This window comes from Hetaerina americana, unplaced genomic scaffold (assembly GCF_022747635.1).
Source record: "Hetaerina americana unplaced genomic scaffold, ioHetAmer1.1.p SCAF_10, whole genome shotgun sequence".
Taxonomy (NCBI): domain Eukaryota; kingdom Metazoa; phylum Arthropoda; class Insecta; order Odonata; family Calopterygidae; genus Hetaerina; species Hetaerina americana.
Window position 1 is genome coordinate 76,609,011 of NW_027286070.1, and position 19,958 is coordinate 76,628,968.

A 19,958-nucleotide genomic window follows, 5' to 3' on the forward strand; every position below is an offset into this window, starting at 1 on the left:
ATTGTGTTTGAAAATTGAATAAAAGTAATTGAAACCTTCGTCTACTGACTTAAGGTCATAGACATTGTCCCAGTTTTGGGACTGAAGAAGGAGCAGAAAATGCTGCATATTTCCATGAGTGAGAGACCGCCTTGGGTAAGTTTTATCATTTGGACTATCCATTGGTTGGTTAGTATCGATACTTATTTTCACCATGCAATGGTCTGTTATACCTAGGTCGCAAACAGTTGTGACTACTTTTTCATGGTTAAAGTTGGTCACAGCGTAATCAATTAGGGTGGCAGATGTGGGAGTGACTCTGGTAGGATTATTGTCAAAACATTCCATGCCATAAGTTTTGAACAGATTCAACAATTCTGATCTGTGAGGGGAGTCAACTAAGAGATTACAGTTGAGATCGCCGTTCAGCACGAGTATTCTGTTGCTTGCATATAAGGAGCAAATGAGTTGGTCCAGTTTTTTAATGAATGAATGAAAATCACCAGTTGGTGATCTATAGATGGAGATGAGCACAAGCAATCCCACTGGAGTTTCATGGAAACACACTGCACATTCAAAGGTTTTTTCTTCCTTCACAGGCACGTGAACTGAGTTAATAGTCCCCTTTATTCTGCTATGCACGAAAATGGCCACACCTCCATTTTTATACGTGGCCCGGCAGAATGACGACACTAGGGAGTAATTTGAGAGTGAAATAACCTTAAGTTCTTCGTATTTTAACCAATGCTCTGTAATACACAAAAAGTCTGGTTCACACTCGTTCATAGCCACTTCAAGCAGGTTTACTTTGTTCCTAAGGCACTGAATATTTACTTGCGCGATTGTTAATGGCTGTCTAACTTTGACTAACCCTTTGCGGAGGTCAGGCGGGCCTTCAGAAAAAAAAACCTACTGACACAAACATGTTTCGGCCAAAAGTCGGGACTTTCCACGACATCTTTTAAGTCTTCACCGACCGATACACGAAAAGAGGTATAGGTGCCTCTAGATACCTTTAACTGCTCGATCTCAAAGCACTTGCCAGGTATTTTACTTGATACATACTTTTTAACTGCTTCGATTGACGTGTCTTCTTTGAATCGCCAAGCGTGTATGTGGACCATTTTCGGCAGCCCGACTAAATCACTGTCCAAGTTTGACGTCCCCACAATTGGCTTTGGCCGAGGTTTCCGTTTATATGAGACCATGGTGTAGCCCTCGTCGTCTTCTTTCCTCATGTTGCATGCAGTGGTATGCGGTTCCACAGGTGGTGGCTGTACATTTCCTTTGCGAGCAACGGAAGAGTACGGCAGCGTCACCTTAGGAGCACGCTCTTTATTATTAGTATTATTATCAGTAGCTCCGACTTGAGAATAATTAAACCGTTCCATGTTACTTTTCTTCTCTTTCACAGTTTTCACGGGAAGTTGCGATCGCTCACTTTCCAATGAGTTGGTGATCGATATCTTGACGTCACCCGGTATTTCCCTCGGTTTCTCATGCGTTTTCAGTGGACTCGTTTTTAGAATGGCGATTTCCTTTGACTGGTCATTTATTAATTTCAAACAGTCCTTGAGCTTGACCTGTAGATCTGTCACAATATGTAGGACTTCGTCTTGTTTACACTCAATTTTTTTAATTGCGTCACATGGACCAAACAAACACTTTTCACATCGATAGAGTAATTGCGAGTTGTTGGCTATGGAATTCGCCACTGATTCCGTAAGACCAACACATCCGTAATGGAAAAATGACTTACAGCCAAAACCACATTCCAAATATAGCTGGTTTTCGGGAATATTTTTGAATAGTTAAATGTAAAAACTACAAAGAATTCTACTTAGGACTTGTAATTTTTTAATAGCTTCATGAATTATAAATAAATGCATAAAAAGCAATGACCCTCTTTAGGATATATCAAAATGAAATGAAATAATTTACTTTGTAATTCCACACACTTAATTTAAAAAACCCGACCCAGGTTTTGACGTTGAACGTCATCATCAGGTGGTCCTCATAGAAGCAAACTTGCTATATATATCTTCTGATCAAAGGAGGGGGTTTGGTCATAGAGGGAGGTTGGAGGGGTGAAAAGGTTATGATGTAGCTTTACATGGTAACCTTTTTACCCCTCCAACCTCCCTCTATGACCAAACCCCCTCCTTTGATCACAAGATATACGTAGCAAGTTTGCTTCTATGAGGACCACCTGATGATGACGTTCAACGTCAAAACCTGGGTCGGGTTTTTTAAATTAAGTGTGTGGAATTACGAAGTAAATTATTTCATTTCAATATGTCATGCAAATTCCATGAAGTTACGCCTGAGACAGCAAACTCTTTAGGATATATTTTACCTTGTTTCTTAGGTGTTTTGATTTTTATAAAGTGCATCCAGATCTACTGTTGGTGATAGAAGAATGTTTTTAGTGACAAGATTAGACGAATGTGTGGGGTCATTCAAAGGAACCACCCAAGTTGACAAGCCAATAGCTTATAAGCAAATTAATTTATATTGAATTTTGGGAGGCTTTTAAGAAAGACATTTACTAAATCATTGATTGTATGGTAGGGGTGTGAAACTAATTTTTAATTTCAAATCTGTAGAAATTCTTATCGCATCTGATCACGTTGAAAAGGAGTCGATCGCTGAAGTTGATTGCATACTCACACAACTTACTTGCATGCTGATTTCCTGTCCCAAAAAAATGTTAATTAGGTTATTGCTTGCTTATATTTAATGGAAACCCTGGTGCTTTAGGCATTTGTATTGAAGTTAAACAGGTTCAATGGGGCAGAATATTGGCTGCGGAGTTAGAATTGAATTAATGCCTTATCAAGGCCTAAAATAACATTTTGTGAATGAAGATTACAGTGACAAAAAATACTTAAAGGCTAGACCATCTGCCTCATTATTGTTTTCAGAAGAAACAGTCTTTGGCTGAGGTGTTAAATACATACGATTTGTTGAAATATGAATGTAGACTTTATTGAATATAGAAAAGCTGTGTTTTAAAAGTCAATAGAACACGAGGCATTGGAGGGAGTGAAAAATCACTAAAATTTCATTTTTCCCTAAAAATTAAAAAAGATGTTGTGTGTCTGATTATAAAATTTGCAGCACCCTCAGGCCAACTTAAATGCAGTTTGTTTAATTATTTTGGCAGTAATCTGTTATGCCAAAATATAGAAGGACGCCTCGATTGCTTAAGTGGCTAAAGCACTCGACCGGATATTGAGGGATCTGGGTTCGAATCCCAGTCAAGGCGAATGATTTTTACACTCTGAAATTGTTGCATTGAAATGCACATTAGCGGATGACTCCGTTAAAAGTTACTCTTGCGGCATCTCCCGCAGTTTCTTTAAAATAATTTTGTTTACCTCATGGAATATTGTTAGCCAGATAACTTGTTTAGCTGCCCTCATATTAACTCACTAAAATATGTTGCCGACAAAACAATCCCTTTTTGTTACCATGTGTGAAATGCACCTAACTCTTTTAAATATTTTTGTGGAAGTAAACCGTTGTTTTACACGGAAAATAATGGTATATATGAATTGAAAGTATGAGGGCTGGACACGGCAGGACTTGGCCCACTGAGTCCGGCGGTGGGGGAAAGAAAGTTTCCTCGGTCATCATTTGACAAAATGTTTGTGAAGCAAAATCTGTGGCACAGAAGACACCGAAGAGGACCAAACCTGTGATAATTAGGACTTGTGTTCAAGCAAGTTTGAGGACTGGGAAATCAAAAGAGTATAGGAGAGGAGCATATAAAGCCGGAGATGGAGAGAGGAGATATAGATATTTCAGGGCTTTGAGGTGAGATGGAAGAATGGTGGGGATTTCTAAAGTGATAACTGTAGAGTAGAATGCAAATAAGTGGAAGAAATCTAGTTAGGTGTGGCAGTAGTATTGAGCAGATAGGTAGGAAGAAGCATGCGAGGGTAATCCCAGAAGTACCCGACCCAACAAAGAAAACTCAAAAATTTAGGGAAAAATTGTATTTATTTTTCAACATGTTCTCCTTTCACCTCTATGTACTTTTCCCAGCGATGTCACAATAAGAACTGTCTTGCTCCTCAGAATAGCCATTGACTGCTGACGTCACTTCTTCATAGTTGGAAAAAAGCTTTTTGACCACCGAGCTATTTTTTCAAGTTGGTGAACTGAAAATTATCCGATAGGGCTAAATCTGGGGAATAGAGCACATGAGGTAGTAATTCATGCTTTAATTCGCGAATTTTGGCCATTGCAAAAACGGATTAGTGAGCTGGTGCATTGTCTTGATGAAACAACCCTTTCTTCTTACCCAAATGCGGCAACCTTTGCTTGATTTCTCTGCTCAAACGTTATCCTGAGCGCATCCCATAAAACTGAGGCCATGGCCTTGCCTGCAGATGAAACTGTCTTCGCCTACTGAGGAGGCGGATCTCCCTTCTGAATCCATTGTTTTGATTGTTCTTTTGTCTCGGGTGTGAAGAAATGGACCCATTTATTCCATGGTTATGAAACGGTGAAATAACTCTGCTTTGTTGCTGTGAAACTTTGCTAAACACTTAATTTAAACAGCTTCACGACACTGGTTTTGCTCGAATGTGAGCAAACGCGGCACCCATCTTGCACACAGCTCTCTCAGGTCCAATTTTTCAGTTAAAATGTGATGTACCACACTTTTTGAAATGCCTACCATGTCTGCTAGCTTGCACACTTTCAGACAATGATCATCCAATATCACTTGGTGGATTTTCTTCTCCATTTCTGGAGTCGTCACCTCATTTGGTAGAGCAATGCGATGCTCGTCTTGACAGCTCATACGGCCTCGTGTAAACTCAGTAACCCAATATTTTACTGCTGCAAACGAAGGAGCAGACTCACCCAGAGTGGAATCCAGTTCAGCTTCTATATTGGTTGGGCTGAGGCCTTTCAAATGAAAGTATTGTATCACATAGCGATGACCAATTCTCTCCATTTTCACCAATTCATTGAAAGCGTTCACTGTTGATGGTTGCCAAACAAATACTAAACAATGTATCCTCAAACTTGAAACATGTGCTTTATAGATTGCGTACTATGCAATGCAGTGATATTTTTCAAACCACCACTGCCATCTCTAGGTCAGGCAGGGTACTTCTGTGACCACCCTTACAGTAAACATAGTGCAAGCAGCTAATAAAATATTGTTAGTGGAAGTAAAACAGAACTGACGAGCTTGGTTATTGTACTGGTCTACATGCTACCAAGCAATCATAGGGATGAAGAAGGGAAAAGGAGCCATGATCAATAGGTGGAAATAATTGCTAGTGTTACTGGCATAAGACATGTGATGGTAATGAGTGATTGGAATGTAACGGTAAGTGGAGGGAGAGGTGGTAGTGAGGGAGGGGATTTAGGTTTAGGGACAAGGAATGGCCATAGGGAGAAAGTAATGTAATTCTGTAGGAGAGAGGGGTTAGTCATCACCAATACTTTGCTCTAAACACAACAATAGGTGGCATAGGTATGCATGTAAAATGCCTAGGAATTGAGAGAGATGTGTGTTATCAGATTAAATTATCATTTGGCACATATTTAGGAACGGTGCTTCATTTGCATAGCTTCTTGGGGGCAGGTTCAGTCAGATCATAATTAATTTAATGACTTTTTTTGTTGGGGAGAGATAGAGACTTATTAGTCCCTTTTTGCACCTTCTTCTTATGTGTAGATATTACAAATTATAATTTCATACTAAGGAAGTGTGACGTCAGATTCCAGAGGATAAAACGGAAATTGGATGAGGAAATGGCATATAAAAGCATTGAATGGGACAAAAGGAAGGAGTACCTGGAGGCAGTTAAAAATATTATCATTGAGGACAGGGATGAAAATAAAATTAGAGGAAACATGAAAGCAAATCTGCAAATTAAGAATATTAATTAGAAGAAGGACTAAGACATCATGGCAAGATTATAAGAACGATGGTTGAGAAAAAGCAATGAAATAATAGTTGATCATGTTACTATTTAAATCCTGAATTGGTTTGATGCAGCCTTCTAAATCTTTTCTATTCAGTATTATTTCGCTCACCCCTGATAGCTTCTCTGTTTTAAGTCCTTCTCAATATGGCCTATGTATTTGTTTCTTGGTCTTCCTCACAAAATGTTCCCTTTAATTTCCCCTTCTATTATGTTATTATGTATTAAGAGTGCTATGCTCCGTATGAATATTTTGATGAAATGCTTCCTTGTTGTTAACCTTAGATTCTTTTGGCACGGTAGCAGCCTCTTCATGAATTCCTTCTTAGCTTTAGCTATTCTTCACTTGACATCCATCTTCCATTCAAAATTATACTGCTGTCTAGGTTGATGAAGGTTTTCACTTGTTCTAGTTTCACTCGTCTAATTGTTATATCTGCCGTCAGCTTCTCTTGAAGACGCAAGGAATTAATTTTCTTGTTTATGCTCATATTATGTCCCTGAAATACTTAGTCTAGAGCATTCAGAGTTGCTTGCCGGGCAACTTTTGTTGGAAGTGTCTTCTGCGAACCACAACATGTTTATTTTCTTCTTCATTTACTTTGACTCCTTTGATAGAACAGATTAATGTATTCATTTCAAAGCCATAAATATGAAAAAAAAATTCCGCAGTATTTTTTTGACTTCTAGGACACAATAGTAAAATAATTTTTTAAACATTTTATTATTAAACCACTATTGTTACATTGAAGAAATGGCAAAAAGGAAATGTGGAAAAAATGATAAATATGTAAGATAAAGCTAGCAAATTTCATAACTATTGTCCGCTTCTGCATTGGCCCACTTAGTCTAATTAATGTCCATATCCACGTTTCCAGTTTACTTCTGTGTAACATGAGGGCTTTTCTCATTATCTTTTGGCCATTCATTTAGCCCCTTTTAGAAAGCTTAACTATTGGTGTGCACACTTTTTTCACACTGTAGGCACACTTACGGGACCTTTTCCTCTCCTGTCCAGGTTTCCTCCTACAAATAACATAATTTTCATATATCGATGAACCCTATCAAGATTCTCCCGCCGTGAATGACGAGATGAATTTGCCATTGACTCGCTCAATTTGGGGATAATGTTTTATGGGTGGCTAGGAACTGTGCTGAATACCTGTTGGTTTTGTATTTGAACAAATGCCGTGGCCCCGGGCTGAAAACGCAAATTGAAGAATGCTCTATGGGACCTGTAGCTGGTGATGGTGGCGCTCGCTTGGGCCCAGTATTTCAGCGCAACTAAAGGCGTTAGCAATCCCAAGTGTCATGGCCTTCAGAGATTACATTGGACTCGGGTGGTGGTGGAATTTATATCAGTCACATTTCTGATTGTATCATCTTCTTCTCTTTCCTATTCAACTCTTGGCGTTTTGCTCTGCATCATAATGTCAAGAGTCATCTGAATCCGAATCCATGTCATCACCCCGATGCTCGCTCTTATCATAATCCTCGAGAGTAATCATTATCACCTAGAGATAACAAGTGTTTTACCAAAGCATCTTCTACTATATCCTTCAATGTCTTTTTAAGTGCCATTTCAAGTAATTAAAACAAACACCTAAATAAAAACTTGAAATCGCTCTTGATTCAGCCACATGCTCGTAAAGGAGAAACTCCACTGAACACCAAAGCCAAAAGAGAAACTCTCTGCTTCGCATACCATCTACCATGTACTTTCTATCTCAAGACAGTAAAAAAAGCAAGCATGCCATTAGACTGAGCTTCTCCCGCACGTAATTAGTTCAATGTAAAAATTACTGTAAGATGCATACTTCATGAGAAGTATTTAAAATAGAAAATAAATATTCATAAAACATGTCGTATAAAGCAGAGGTCATACTTTTTATAAGAAAAACAAAACGCAAGGTGCCATAAAATAAATAATAGGGATATAAACCATAGCTTATGCTTGAGCTGATATATCGTCCCACAACACTGAAAGGGTTAATAAATTCATGCTGGCATTAAAATTTATTTTCAGGAATACACTGGTGAAGATGACTCTGATCTTTTCCTGGAAGAGAGGGAAAAGGCATTGCAGCAGGCACAAGAAGAGAAGAGGAGACTCCAGATGTCCGTGCCTGGTATCCTGAACCCACATGAGATGCCCGAGGAGATGCAGGACTAGTTGAGGTTGGAGAGGTGTTAGGTCTGCAGGGAGGTCCAAGGGGTTTGAGTTCTGAGGTCAAGAGAAGCTAGCAGGAGAGGAAGTCAATCATCTCTGAGAGCCATGCCCATTCCAGTGCAGTCAAAGCCAAAAAGGAATTGAAGAGGAGAAGATAAATGTAGGCAGAAAGCTTCAATGATCACTTTGGAGTTGTTTTTTTATGTTTGTTCAGGTGATCAGAAATTCTTAGACTTCTCTCCAAAGCTCTTTATCTTGAAAACTGGAAACAAAGACTCGATACCACATAAATAGTCAAATAGTTGAATACTATCATTGTTGATATTCGAAACATTGGTAGCACTTTTTGGGAGACCAATTAAGCTGGTTCGTTCTGTCTGGTTCAGGAGTGAGTGATGTCGTTGAAAGAGGAATGGTAAGGGAATTCCGATTCATGCCAAGTGTTCTCATTGGCTGGCAAAGGGGATGAAGGGTGAATGAGGGTTTGGGCAAGGGTCAATGTACAGAGTGGGTGTGTTTGGCGTGGGAGGAAGAGGGCTGGAGGTCACCTCTCTGCGGGGGTGTGGGCCCTTGCCAAATTTAAACGCTGGTCTTGCCTCAAATGAATGGTACTTGGTGGATGTTTGTTGGAAGCAAATTTATAAGAGAAAAAAGTTGAAATTCCCTCTTGTCTCTAGTGCCCTCTGTGAGGAGCAGTGCGTGGTGCATTGTGGTCCACCATCAAGTTGGCCACTTCTATCTATCTGTGGGTGTGGCGTGGGAGATGGGTGTGAAATGTGGATGGCTGGCTCTTGCATGGTACGGTATTTTTTTGTGTGTGCGTTTGACTGTGTGTGTTTGTGTGTGCGTGCCTGTGCGTGGGTGCGTGTGACTGAGATACTTGCGCCCTCGTGAGTGATTGGATGGAGTTTGCCACTTACAATAGTATCTGTTTGTTGCAAGGGGTGGTTGAAAGAGGGAGCGTAAGGGGGGGTGTGCGGGGCAGCTGGGAGTGCAGCTGTTGTTCGTGAGTGCCAGGTGACGCCGATGTGGTCATAGGTGAGGTGTGTGTGTGTGTCTTTTGAATGTGTGAGTTTTCTTAGATCATCCACATACAGGTCTCGGAGAGAGAAAAATAGAAAGTGCTTTCATTTACACACACACTTGTTTATATTTCTCAGTTCACTTGGCTTGCTGTTATACTTTATTGCCCCCGTGCGGTGTCTCTTCAATGCATTTGGTTTCATGTTTTCTTTTTTACTGTCTACATCTCTGATATCATCTGCAACTGTTGCTTTAAGAAGCAATGCTCGGACAGCCCTTTATACACACTTCATGGTGTTGGATTGATTTCCACCTCATCAACATTTTTCTGAAATATTTATCCAGTATTTAATTGAGTGCATTTTGGTGAGTCTGCACATATGTTGAAAAAGTGTGAAAGATCATCCAGAATTGAAAACGATAGTTAATTGGTCCCAACACTGCAGGCTGTGAGTAGTGTTTTGCTAAAGTGGACTTTTGTGTTCAGTTTGTATGCTTGAACTGTTGAGGCAACTGCTGTTTAGTTTTAATGACATTTTTATTCACTTTCAGAATTCTGAAAGACACTTACTGGAAGACGTAATTGTGTTTTAGGGGTGACCAATGGCAAACTTCTGTTGAGTCAAACTGTTTTTAAGTGCCCAAAAGCATTTGTGCAGTTTGCTTCTTGAGTGGAATAAGTTCTCATGCCAATCAATGATTGTGGGAGAACCTTCATGAAATGACCACTTAAAAGTATAAAAATAAATCTTAACTATCAGAAAAATAGTAAACTTTGCTAAAAACCTTTATAAGATTTGTGGCCAGAACTTTGAATATTAAAAGAATGGAGGAAATTATTTTTGTTTTTGTATATACATATATATTCATGCATTTTTCATTATTGAAGACATTCCCATTTGACTTTGTTATTTGATTCTTCACTTTAGAGGGAAATGGGAAATCTTTTTTATTACTAGAGTGGTTAATAGTAAGATCTGTTTATTAGCACTTTATATAGGTGATTAAGTTATGTCGGCATGAAGTGTTTTTGAGTATGATACTTGAAGGAAACACTCTTTGGGGTGAAAAATGAGTTCAGCCAAGGGAATATGTAAAATTGAGAAGCCACAAATCAGGACATCCCTACTAATGACCTCATTACCTCTCTGGTTTACAATTGGCTTGTGGTTGCCATTGCGCAGTCAAGATATGCCTCCCGTGTGTTGTGTGGGTGTGTTAATGTGTGTCTGTAGTTGTGCGAACATATTATTTTGTAGAATATGTGTCTTGGAATGTGTGATGGTTAGGAGATGTGGGCAGTTGGTGGTCGTCAATGGGGATTAATGATCTTTTTTTAAACAAATATCTGAAGTTGATATCCCCATTACCCTACCCTCGCCCCATAGGAGTGGTCCTTTAATGAGGCTTGTATGTGCCTGCTTTGATTATTCACCATTTTTTTTTATTAAAAATAAACATTTTCAAACTGAATTGAGCAGTTTTTCATTTGTTTTAATCTTTCATTTCCATAAATATGTCTTGTTATTGTTTATTTAAGTTCCAAATGAAGTCATTTTCTTTGTATGTCTTTATAATGGTAGGTTATTTAATGATTGTGTACCGATGAGTTATAATGAGTATCTCTCTATTTGAAAATAGTAGAATGTGTGAGATGTGTAGTGTTCTAATGAAAATGAGGTTGATGTACGTGAACTAACTCATTGGTTAAAAAAATTGATAGAATGTTTTGATGTGATATTTGGAAAGTGTGTTGACATGCTGTAAATGTGGCTGTATGCTTTTGATGTAGCGTGGCATGATGTTTTCTTTACTATTCAAAATAAAAGAATACAATTTAAATTTCTGTGTAGGTGTACTTTCCCTCACAGGGTCATTACACAACAATAAATTAAATTATGAAAAATTGTTCCTGTACGTGACTACATATGTATATCTACGAGTCCTTTTAGTTCACTTAGTAAATGAAATGTAACTTATGCTGAAAGGTGGAGTTCAGAGTAGTCCTCACAAATGCAACTTTTTATCTAGCTTCATGATTAAGTACAGTTAAGGTTCCAAACCTCCTCCTCCACTCCAGAGAGTGTGCACTTCAGGGGTAAATTTTAATGATTTTGTGTGCCACGCAAGAGAATGAATGTAATCTAAATATGTATTTCCAAAGCAATGATGTAAAATATTTTAGTTTTGAACACTTGAAATAGTGCAGTTAGCCAATATCTCCCATTATCATTGAGGGTATTTCTACTCTCGTGTCTCCTTAAAAAGTGGTAGTTATTTATTTCTTTGAAAATTTGAGTTAAAAAAAATGAACTTAAAAATTAATTCAGTACATATACTCTTTTGTCTTGCATGTCTGGAAAAAATTCTAATGCTTAGAATCTTTTGACCCATTGGCAGAAATTTATGGCATTTTGCATCAACGACGAATGCCAAAACATTTTTCTGACTTTAGGTAATAATTTGTAAAATGTACATCGTGAAAAATACCCCTGATTTTTTTGGGATGAAATTGCTGTGGAGGTGATGGCTCCTCCCAACCCTAACCAGGGCAGTCTTATGCTCAAACTCTTCAGCCTCGCTTTCATTCCATTATTAATATTTTTATTTCCTCCCTGATTGCTGCCAAATGGGATTCATATTGTTGTCTTGGTACGATATTAATGGTACATTTTTGAAATACTTGAAGGTGCCCCCTCCATTGGGAGCATCCCTGGCTTTTAAGTGACATTTCAAAGATTAAATTTCAGTATCAAACTCCTGTACTCATTTAAATCCCATCTTTTGGCACCAAAAGATAGTGGCCATTTCAACCAGGGTATGAGGAGAGAAAACATGTGAGATCCCATCTGTGTATTCTTAATAATTGATGGAGCAGCTGAAAGCATTGAAGGAATTGATTTTTTCTCCCAAAATTTGTGGGTATGTGTAATCTGGAGTATTAGAAATCCTTTCAAATCATCATTGGCAAAGAAGGGAGATGGAGGAGGTTAACATGTGGTGGCACCACTCAAAATAATTTATAATAAAGTGGAAACGTTGTGAAGTTTACCTGATGCAATCATTAATCCTGTTTGGTCTCTTTAAGCTGTTGTTTGTCGGGCTTAGTCTTTGTAAAGAAAACATGATTCCCAATACCTCATGATATGCCTGACTTTGTCCAGTGAATTTAATAATTACTATGTATTTCTGCATTGTTCACATCGTCATCAAAATTTTCCATCAGCATACGTTTGAAACACTGACCTTGGATTAATTAATATGCCTAGACTCAGTCGAGAACAAAATCTGTGCTACAGGTGCCCTGATAGTGTTGCATAAATGATAGATTTCCTTCCATTTCTTTCTGCTTGAGACTTGTTCTCTCATGATGACCAATGGTTATCATTTTCAATTACAGGAGGTAAAGGTAATTCTATATTACTTGCAAATTAGCTTCATGTTAAGTGACATCTACAACACTAGTACTGTTCATAGTTTGTTGGCGATTTCAAAGTGAATACTGACCTTTTCCCCTAAAGCAACCTAATTCAACCACAGCCATGAAATTTATTTAAAAACATTACAATTATGTACTTGATAGGTGAGGATGGTGGTCAACTTTACTTATGCGTATAATATGTAAAATATGGTCCTCTGGTCTGCATCCCATTTTGCCCCTCCTTACATTCTGCTTTTATTCCTTTGTCTTACTTTATGGCATTTATATTAATCTTGTTTTTATGATTGTATATTTGGCTTTGAACATTTTATAACCTTGGAGCTGTATTGATTGCATTTGAAGAGGAGGAAAAATCCAAATATCTGTTTAGAGTCCAGGTAAATAATCTTTTTTCTCATTTCAGAATTAAATTTGAAATATTTTTATTGCTTCATAATTGGACTTTTGGTCACACTTATTTGCACACGTTAGCAATTGAAATTGAGGGTTTGTAAGGTCTAGTGGCAATACTGAATTGTGCTTCTTGCCAAAACAGAATCCATAATTTGAAATATGATCACAAATACACATCTTTAGAATAATTTCCTAATGTTTACTTTGAAGCTTCATTGGACTTTTTGCTTTTATTTATGGAACTTAATGCAGCAAAATTACTAAAATGTTGTAGCCATTTGTATTGACAATTTTAAAATAGTAATTTACTGCCTTACAACTTTTCCACTATGAGCAACTCAGCTGTATATAGGTTATACAGACTGGATAAGAAAAAGTGTACATATAGCAATGTAAACTACTTCTGCATTTGGTTGACTCATTGATGCCCATCTTTATCATCCAGAAGGAAAACCACCAAATTTGAACAATTAATATGCTAAGACGAAATATTAAATGTTAAATATTTTCATACAATTCATTTTTGCTGCAATCACACGGCTATTGCTCATGGAATTCGAGAGTTTTTTATACACAAGCATTATTATCCACACTTAAGTATTCACGAAACAGTTGATTTTCATATTTTGAATTGTTTTTCTCCACATGAATTAAATCGTTCATCAAACCAAAGTGTTCAGCATAATTGGCAATGAGATGGTTCCTAATCTCTTCAATTCCATGAATTGACTGTTGATCAACAAGGAATGCTGAAGCATTTAGCTTTCATATAATTCAATGTGTGCTGAGTGCATAATGAATGTAGTATGACTAAAGAAATAATGAAAAAAATCTGTGTATCCCAGAAAATCTTATTTTTACATGTCATGGTTTATTTACCCATGAATTGTGCATTGCCATGATTGCCCCACCTTCAAAAATTTTACCCATTATTATGTTGAAAAATTAATCTTAAGTATCTTCAAATCTAACTTGTGGAGGTGTTCGTGTTTTTATTTACTACAAGTATGTGCTACACTCGGCATTTACACAAAAAAATTCCAATATATACCAGTTTTCCCCTGCATACCCCTCAAACTTGTACTAAATGATTTCTATTCGCTGAAACTGGAACATGTTATAGGAATCATTTCTTATATGCTGGAACTAATAATCATGGGCTATGAATGTAAGGGTTGGTTTGTAGCGGCTATCACGCTGCCTGCCAATCTCTTTGTAACTCCATAATTCTTTGCAGTCGTATCTTCAGGTACCCTCTTCCTATACTTCATCCATGGCCTTCCTCTGTTTTCTTAATGTACGTTATAGTCTTCAATAAACTTTTGGCACAGGATAAGTCTGGGTACGTGTGTAGTTTTCCTCTGTAATTTCAATATCTTCTACAGATTTCCCTCTTTGTCATATTTCTCTCTCAGATTGACGAGCCATTTTATTTTCAGCATTATTCTCTGTTGCCCCATTTTTATCACTTCTTAAATTCCTTTCTCTGCTGCTTTTATCAACCTTGCCTCACATTCATAGAAAAACTATCTATAAGTTTGAATGAGCCGCTTCCTAATGGTAGACTTGCCATTGTTTGATTATTCTACAAAACCAAGCCTTCGCCATCCATTCTGTACTTAATATTTGCCTCGTGGTTCTTCTATCACTAGTGATGTTATTGTATTAATAGTTGAACTCCTTCCCCATGTTCCAGTATATTTTTATCTGGTCGTATTTGAAGCCTATCTTCCATCCTTTTGAGTACGGATATTGACCTGGTATTATTTTTATCTTGATGTGCTGGATCTTTATCTCTTCTTATGGATTAGAATCTGTATTAGGTCTTATTTTTTCTCCTCAGAAATAGCAAAAATCACACTTTTCCATTCTTTGCATAGTCTAACCCTACCTTTTTTCTTTTCTTTAATATCATCATTTGCCTTCTTAATGAACACAAAACATCAAGCGTGATTTTATGCAATGCCGACATACTTTTTTCCTTATGTTAGCTTCTTTGCTTTCATTATATCTGATTACTTCATCCTTCCTCATAATTGATCATGTACCGACCTGTTGTGGTATATCATTTCAGTTTTCTTTCAAACATGGGGCTTTAGTGTCAATGTTTCTCCAGATTCACAAATGCAGTAAGGGCTGGTTGGTATTTCAATTGTCTCTTCTCTACCATGAGTTTCAGAGGAGAAGTAGCTTCCCTTTTTCTTCTACTTCTAAATTCACATTGGTGATGGCTTGAGTACATTTTTGCTTTCCTCTTAATTATTCTTAATATGATCTGTAATGCATCAGCCATCAAACTTTTCAGATAAGTTTTCAAATTTGTCTGCCTTTTCCTTCATGGTATAGAGGCAACCTGATTCCTCAAATCTTCAGCATTGTTAGGTTGTATAAGTCAGGATTTTTTTGTGAATTTTTCTCTCTCCCAGGGCATATTATTAATCCCTTGTCATATGTTTGTCCTTATAAATACTTCATTGTAGCATTAATTTAAGCTCCGAGAATTTCAGCCCCCTCTCATCATCAAATATTTCCTCCCCTTTTAGTATTCAGGCCTTCATTTATTTTCCACCGTAAATATTTTCCAAACACACTTTCCTTATTTGCTAGTTTTGTCTGCATCTTTAATAAGGATGGTTCTGCGTATTTTTCTTTGGCCAAAGTTTTGCTGCACTCTTTCAAACGGATTCTTCATCCATTCTCTATGACTTACTGGCTTTATTTAATTTCTTAATCTTTTTTTTTGTATTTTTTCTCTTCATTAGTCTTTTGAGTTTTATTACTTTATTCATTTTGATAAATGGTACAATCATATGGTATATGTCCATGTAAATATTACTTAATATATAAATATAACTGCTTTAATGTGATGAAAATTGCTACCAAAGAATTCACCTATTGAGTTAAGTTGGTCAGCAACTAGCAAGGTACTTTTATACGAGGTCTGTCCAAAAAGTATCGCGAATTTTGAATTTCGGCGGATTATGTATATTAGATTTTTTGTGGCGTTATGTATGGTACTTATGTGTCTCCATTATGCCGAAAGTTTAGGCCATTTCGAATGTTCCGTAAATTTTTTACAGCTGTTTTGCTGGGACGTGTTTTGGCTTGTCTTCGATTTTTGCCCGTTCTATAAAATGGATCAATGAATCTGTATCAAATTTTGTGTGAAAACGATATTATGTGCTCGGACGCATTCAGAATTTTGACTGTGGCATATGGAGAAGTCTTTGACCGAAGAAACGTTTATCGGTGATACAGAATGTTCTCAAAGGGCCGAGAAGATGTGAACGTCGAAGAACATTCCGGACGCTCGAGCACGTCACCAACAGGCGAAAAGAAGTTAAGGAAATAGTGGCTAATAGTGGAAGTGCTGGCCAATCATCGAATCACCGTTAGAGGACTTGCCGAGGACCTAAACATATCGATTGGCTCGTGCCATTACCAATGATTTGGGCATGACACGGGTCGCCGCGAAATTCGTACCAAAATTGCTCGATTTCGACCAAAAACAGCAACGCATTTACATTGCTAATGGGGTATTGGACTGTATCCGCGACGACCCAAATTTGCTCCAGAGGGTCATAACTGGTGACGAATCATGAATTTATGGTTATGACGTGGAAACTAAAGCTGAATCATCCCAATGAAATCTGCAGCACGAGCCAAGACCAAAAAAGGTGCGCCAAGTTCGGTCGAATGTTAAAGTTTTGCTTACAGTTTTCTTCGATTGCAGGGGCGTGGTGGATCATGAATTCTTGCCGCAGGGTAGACCGGTAAATAAGGAATATTACCTGGAAGTTATGCGCAACTTTCAAGAAGCAATCCACCTCAAACGTCCGGATTTGTGGAAGAACAAAAATTGGCTTTTGCACCATGACAACGCCCCTGCTCACACACTAATGATGCACCGCACCACAGCCACCGTATTCCCCAGATCTGGCCCTCAGTGACTTTTTGGTGTTCCTGAAACTTATGAGGCCCATGAAAGGACGACGCTACGCTACAATTGACGAGCTAAAGACTGCATCGAAGGAGGAGCTGAACAAGATCACATAAAATGATTTTTTGAAGTGCTTCGAGGATTGGAAAAAACGTTGGCACAAGTGTATAATATCTAATGGGATTACTTTGAAGGGCACAAAATGGATATTCATGAATATATAAATAATTTTTGAAAAAACACAAAAGCCGTGATACTCTTTGAACAGACCTCATACTATATACCCTATTCTTGAAATTCGGAATACAGTCTGATTTCAACTAAGTAGGCTGCCAGTACACCGTCGAATGTTCACATGATGAAATGAGTTGTAAGTTGAGGGCAGTCTACAATAAGTATTATTGATTTGCTTTACCCACAATGGTGTAGTTATGGATGTTAGATCTTAATTGGTAAGTTTCTAGATTTACTTGGCACGGAAAAGGACTTGAATTGGAAAATAAGTGAGTGGTGAGGTAATTTAATCATTTAGCTTTGCAAATTGTCAAGAATGTAGTTAGTGAAAAAGCGAAGGGATTTTAGTTTCTTGTGCTTTTTTTATTTTAGTTTTTATGTGTTATTTCTATGTGAGGACTCATAGCATTAAGAGCCGTAGAAAATCCAAAATAATGAGATTTTTTAATGTAGGCAGGCTAGTTACTCATTAAAATAAAACCGAGTAAACTATATGCAGTGGAGCATAACGCATTTTGGAGGAAAGTGGATATAATAGTGGAGACACATGGATGAAAATTGCATTGGCCCAAGCATTCAAGCATTTGCGAAGAAAATAGAACTAATAATGGGGTCAATAGTGTTTTGATTATAAGAAAAGGTTGATAAAGATTTAAGTTTGGGTTATAGCTCTGAATGGATCTGAAACCTTTTGTTGAGACTAGAGTATGATCATAAATTAGAGGTTTTCGAGGTGTGGGTATGGAGGTTCGAGAAAATGAGTAAGGCAGAGAAGGATAACAACGGCAAAATTTTAAATATGAGAAGAGAGGAAGCTATTGCTGGAAATTAGAAGGGGATGGAAAAATAATGAGGGAAAATACTCGTACATTGTGGAGCTGAGTAGTAGGTATGAAGAGGGAAAGAAGGGAGAGGAAATTCACACAAAAATTAATGCGTCATAGTTGATTGGTACTGTAAAAAACGTAAATTTAGATAAAAGTGGGTATGTTTCCGTTAATAGGTAGGTAACCGATGATGATGACTGGGTTTTTGCTCTTTGCTATTTTAAATACATGACAGATATCCGCGTTGTTCTCATTGGCTTCCTTATTTTCGATTCACTCTTGTTCACTCATCAACATTTATTTACTAGTGCACGCACACAGTGAGACGATCTACCGAATTGAATGCATAGTTTGATTACTCTTATATTATAATCCGACGCAGTGGTTCTTATCAGTTGCGAGTGTTTCGTTTGATACCGTGTGAAGTGTATTAAGCAGTAGTAAAATTGTTGATGAATCAGGGCAGCAGCGAAAGTCGATGAATTGGTGACTTTATATATCATGATCCTACTCATTAAGTGCAAAATACTGAAGTTTCTGAGCATGTTTGCCGTATAAATACTGTGCTCGCCATGAAGACGAAGCACTTTAAGTTTCCTGAGTTGTGTAAAAAGTAAGATTATGATTGATTATACCGCCTCCATGTACTTGTTTGCGCTTTATTACTAATCCGTTGAGGTTTAAGAAAATATTATTCTGAGGTTAAAAATCGTGGTCTTAACTGTATGTATATATATTATCCTTTTTCTAAAATAAATTAAATGTAACCCTTTAATTAATGTGCAGGAACAATGCCCAAGAATTAGCACAGTGCTTTTCAACTGATGAAAAGGTAGTAGTAATATCGGTTTTTGGAAAGAGCCCCGTTACTTCATGCAGCTCCAAAGCCACTGCTTTAGACAGTGTACTCGGTAAACCAATATTTCGTCAACAGCTCGATAATGAAGATATTTTTGAAGAAGACTACTTGGTAAAATATTCACCCAGCTCTAATATCCATTGTGCATAACAACTACTTGAAATTGCCACTATTGTTAAATACCCATTAGTTCTGCATGAGTCTCAATGAAATCCTCAAAAAAGTAGGTAAGTTACTATATTACTGATTTCCTTTTCAGTGTGAAGTGGAAGGGTACTATGATGGCAACCAGAGAGTTATTTTTCTGCATTTGCAAGGGGTATTCGATGCTCATATTTTAGTGAAGGCATACAAATGGCTAGCGAAAGATTTTGACCAAAAGGTATATGATTCAATCTTAAAATAAATTTCAATTGCAAATTTTGATTGGTTAATTGTTTTAAACATTTTAAAATAATTCATTTTAACATTAAATTGATCTGTAATATTGTACTCATTTGTTTATGTTCAGTTTTTAATCCTTAAGAAATGGGTGTATTACAAAAATATTTTAATGGAATTGAATTATGACTTTTAAATGGCAAAAAATATCTGGGTCATATCTTGAGACTGCTCTCAATCATTGCAATTGACATCTTCATGTAATTTATTTCAGGGTTACCTTATGGTCTGGTCAAAATTAAAGTACAAGTATGCCAGAGCTCTCTTATTCCTTTTCTCAGTGTCACATGTGCTGATTGTATCCCATCCAAAGCACACATTTGACATTAGCTACATACAACTATTCCGTGCCTTGGATGCAGCGAGGTATGCATAATATATCTGTATTTTTGTTATAGTAGTCCTTGAATTTTGAAATAATGGTATTCGTACTGCAGTACAGTTTGTGTCTGGCGGTGTGACTATAGTTTTAAGAAAAATCTTAGAGCTGTGAGAAACAGTGACTTGTGGCTTTCCCCGAAGATATTCATAATTAGTGACGTGTAGATAATCCACATTTCGGAGGTATAGGTAGACCTGCGAAAGTGTTGAAACAAAGAGTTCTTGAAAAAAATTATATCAACCTAGCATTAAGAAATCACATCCATTCTCAGTATGTCTTGTTCACTATTCCCAATGGATTGGGAATCGGCTTCAGTC

General features: G+C 37.3%; 2 protein-coding genes across 4 annotated transcripts in view; both read left to right on the top strand.

The window, feature by feature from the left end:
• emb (exportin-1 emb) overlaps positions 1–10,596 on the top strand; it is a 47,247-nt gene extending 36,651 nt beyond the window's left edge. For all 3 annotated transcript variants that reach the window (XM_071598921.1, XM_071598920.1, XM_071598919.1), the window contains exon 20: positions 7,957–10,596. In XM_071598921.1, the coding sequence (XP_071455022.1) occupies positions 7,957–8,103 (147 nt within the window). In that variant the 3' untranslated portion in view covers positions 8,104–10,596. The remainder of the gene's footprint in view (positions 1–7,956) is intronic.
• A 7,679-nt stretch (positions 10,597–18,275) lies between these two features.
• The window catches only part of LOC139700374 (nonsense-mediated mRNA decay factor SMG8), a 29,349-nt gene continuing 27,666 nt past the window's right edge, over positions 18,276–19,958 (top strand). Inside the window, exons 1-4 of the mRNA XM_071599014.1 lie at positions 18,276–18,572; positions 18,746–18,929; positions 19,078–19,200; positions 19,474–19,625. Coding sequence (XP_071455115.1) covers positions 18,532–18,572; positions 18,746–18,929; positions 19,078–19,200; positions 19,474–19,625 — 500 coding nt within the window. The 5' untranslated portion in view covers positions 18,276–18,531. The remainder of the gene's footprint in view (positions 18,573–18,745; positions 18,930–19,077; positions 19,201–19,473; positions 19,626–19,958) is intronic.